The 3,143-nt window shown below is 36.5% G+C and overlaps 1 protein-coding gene across 1 annotated transcript; it reads right to left on the bottom strand.

Moving 5' to 3' along the window:
- Positions 1-286: 286 nt before the first annotated feature.
- LOC136202205 (aspartic proteinase PCS1) lies at positions 287-2,003 on the bottom strand. The gene has a single exon (XM_065992706.1). The coding sequence runs from the start codon at positions 1,961-1,963 to the stop codon at positions 644-646; it is 1,320 nt and encodes a 439-aa protein (XP_065848778.1). The 5' UTR covers positions 1,964-2,003; the 3' UTR covers positions 287-643.
- Positions 2,004-3,143: the final 1,140 nt, after the last annotated feature.

Genomic DNA, 3,143 nt, shown 5'->3' with positions numbered 1-3,143 from the left:
TTTTCACTTTGTCAAAATGTACGTACTTAATTGTTATGGAAATATCTACTTTTTTTTATTTTATTTTATTTATATTCAATTTTTTTACTACATGCTATAAGTCTATAAGTGTATAAGTATTATCCGGATTATAATCATTTCAATTAGTTGATTGAGTTTAATTATTTACTTTTAATCACATTAAGCAATTATCTGCCAATTAACCTTACTTTCCAATTGTTAAAAAAGATTAAAAAATGAAAGTTTAATATGTGAATTCACCAAACTATAACAAAATGAAGACATGTGCAAAGGTAAAATTACAAAATTTAATATATCATTAATTTTCTCATAGCTACAATACAATACCTACATTAACAAACACTACTACATTACAGAACCCACATGAATATTATGAACACAAAAAAAATATTATGACATGATACACGGTGCCATACACATTAATTATGCATGAAAACAACATTTCCCGAGGCAAACTTCATCTCTATTCAGTCTCATGTTAGTATCATACGCCCTTCCGCACCTCAACATTACTTCCTGATATTTTCTTTTGTACAGTCAAACAATTAATATTAATTTAATTTTGATCGCCAGATGTCGCGTAAATAGGGTCGTACTCTGCTACACCAAAAGAGGAGAGTCCCTACTTCACCTTGCTGCACTCGGCTCTACCAAATCCCATCCTATGATTTCCTACATCGAATTCCACCCATAGATTTTGCTGATGAACATTTCCTATTATATTACTCGCCGCTCCTAATATTTCTGACCGTCCGATCCCAACGCAGTGGACCCCTCTATCGACAGTAGATAGCACCCTGTCTCTATCAACTACTATTTCAACTCCGTTGTCGAATTCAAACACCATATTACCTATTAACCGTCCGATCACAAACGGGTTTCCATCAAAACACATGTCAGCTACTCCACCATACACGTACCCCTTCTTTAACTTTGGTCCCACCAGTCTAACTATCTCTTGTCTAACCTTATTATAAGCTTCATCCACCAAATAAGTGAACTCGGAGCCTGAATCAACAATGGTCTGACCAGCTCCACTCGGGTCGGGTCGGAAAACTGAAGCTGAGATGTTGAGTCTCTTATTGCCTAGTCGGATTCCTTGCAAGGGAACGGTGTAAGCCAATGGATCCAAGTTAGGTGAGCGTTGAGTATGAGTAAAAGTCAAAAGGTTTACATATTGAAAGCCACGGGAATATGGGTTTTGACCCAAGTAAAATGAGCCGGATGAAGATAATCCGGGGCGAGTTTGCCTTGGGGGAACGCAATATGAGAACTTGGATATCTTGGCCTGTGAAACAAAGGAACGGCGTCCAAGGTTCATACCCAAAATACCCTTGTCATCAGTGGAGTCCTCAGCACAACCAAGGATAAGAGGAGGGGTACTTTCGGTAGGGGAAAAAGTAAATTTTTCTCTGACTAGACTGCCCTGGGCGTAGGTGCCATCAGCGTAGAAGTAAGAATAATGGCATAAACGGTTCTGGTCACAGGTGGTAGGAAGGGTGAAATCGGGAATTCGAGGTTTACAAAGAGGATGATTACAGGGCAAGACAGAGAAGGAAGAAGAACGAGAAGGATCAAAAGCGGCGGTAGGGGGAGGTGTTTTAGGAAGAGGTTTTTTATGGCACTGAATCCAAGAGAGTTGGCTACCGGTGTCGAGAAGCATCTGCTGATTCTGCGGCGGAGTGCCTATCGGAAGGGAAACAATGAGCGCCATTGAATATTTGAAGGTCGATCTGTAGCTGTAAGGCGGAGGTTTGAGAGATGGATTCTGTTTGGTTTGGGATAGTAAAGAGGAGTAGAAAGAAGGAGAAGAGCGGCGAGGGAGGGAATGGAGGGTGAAAGAGAAGGAAAGAGTTTCATTTATGGTCTGGTTTTGGGTTGAAAGGGAGAGAAAGGAAAGGAAAAAGAAGAGAAGAAGAGGAGGTAATATGTATATGGCCATAGATGAGGATAACAAGAGTACACAGTAGGTGTTGTGGTGTAGGGTTGTATTTATATGCCAGTTTTGAAAGAAGATAATAAGGAAAATTAGAGAGAGGGAAAAAAGTGGACGCGTTTTCTTAATTAGGAGGGTACTACTTTCTATTGCCTCATTTGCTTTGCACACTCATGTTTTTCATTATTATCTATCTTAAAGTTTTTTAATTTCACATTACCTCTATCTTTTCAAACAATCAAATTTTAATGCTAACCTGTCCAACTAAAATCAATTTTATTCATGTCTAACAAAATGTTTTTAATTACTACTTATTTTTCTCACATTTTCAAATATTTATTGTAAATTGAAAAACGCTTTCTAAACCATTTTCGTCGATAAGAGGATGAGTTAAATCCCAAAATGTTTAGGATAGGAATAATGATAAATGATTGAGATATGGATAAAAATAAGATGCTGAAATTTATTGTCTCATATTTGTTATAAGGGATAAAATAATGAATTTTACCATATTAGCCTTATTCTAATTTTAAATACATTAAATTGAAGAGATAACTTAGTATTTTCCATCTAACTCATCTTATCCCAGATCTAATACCAATCCCCTTGGGTATAAGTTTGGTGAGATAAAATCCTTATCCCTCTCATTATCGTACACTCTGCTTCATAAACAAATAAGAGATAACTCATTTTAAATTTTTTATCCCTATTCTCATGCCTTTATCCCCTCAAACAAACGGCCGTTAAGGATAGAGATTTACTACTGTATTTCTTTGTTTTATTTTTTTAGCAATTCAATTTAATTAATTTATTCTAGATTGTCTATGATTTAGCTTTTTCTTTTGGATAAGAAAGCCAACTTGTATTAAAAAGATTCATTATATTCAATACAAGAAGCCAAAGAAACAATAGAAAATCAGAAACAAGAATATGAGGGCCACTTAAACTAAGACCTCATTTAGGTAATTCATGGACCCTGATGACCACGTAAATTTGGACCCTGATGATCACGTAAATGCTGCTGCTTGTGAACAGTTGCGTTCACATGGACCATAATGACCACGTAAATTTGGTCAATCACCGTTAGATTTAGGCGGATTAAAATTCTAAGGTGGAGATTCAAAACATCCTAAAGCATATATTTAATCCGCCTAGATCTAACGGTGAATGACCAAATTTACGTCGT

The sequence above is a fragment of the Euphorbia lathyris genome, chromosome 1, assembly GCF_963576675.1.
Source record: "Euphorbia lathyris chromosome 1, ddEupLath1.1, whole genome shotgun sequence".
NCBI classification, from domain to species: domain Eukaryota; kingdom Viridiplantae; phylum Streptophyta; class Magnoliopsida; order Malpighiales; family Euphorbiaceae; genus Euphorbia; species Euphorbia lathyris.
Note: the sequence above shows the minus strand (reverse complement) of the source record. Positions and strands in the feature narration are given on the sequence as shown.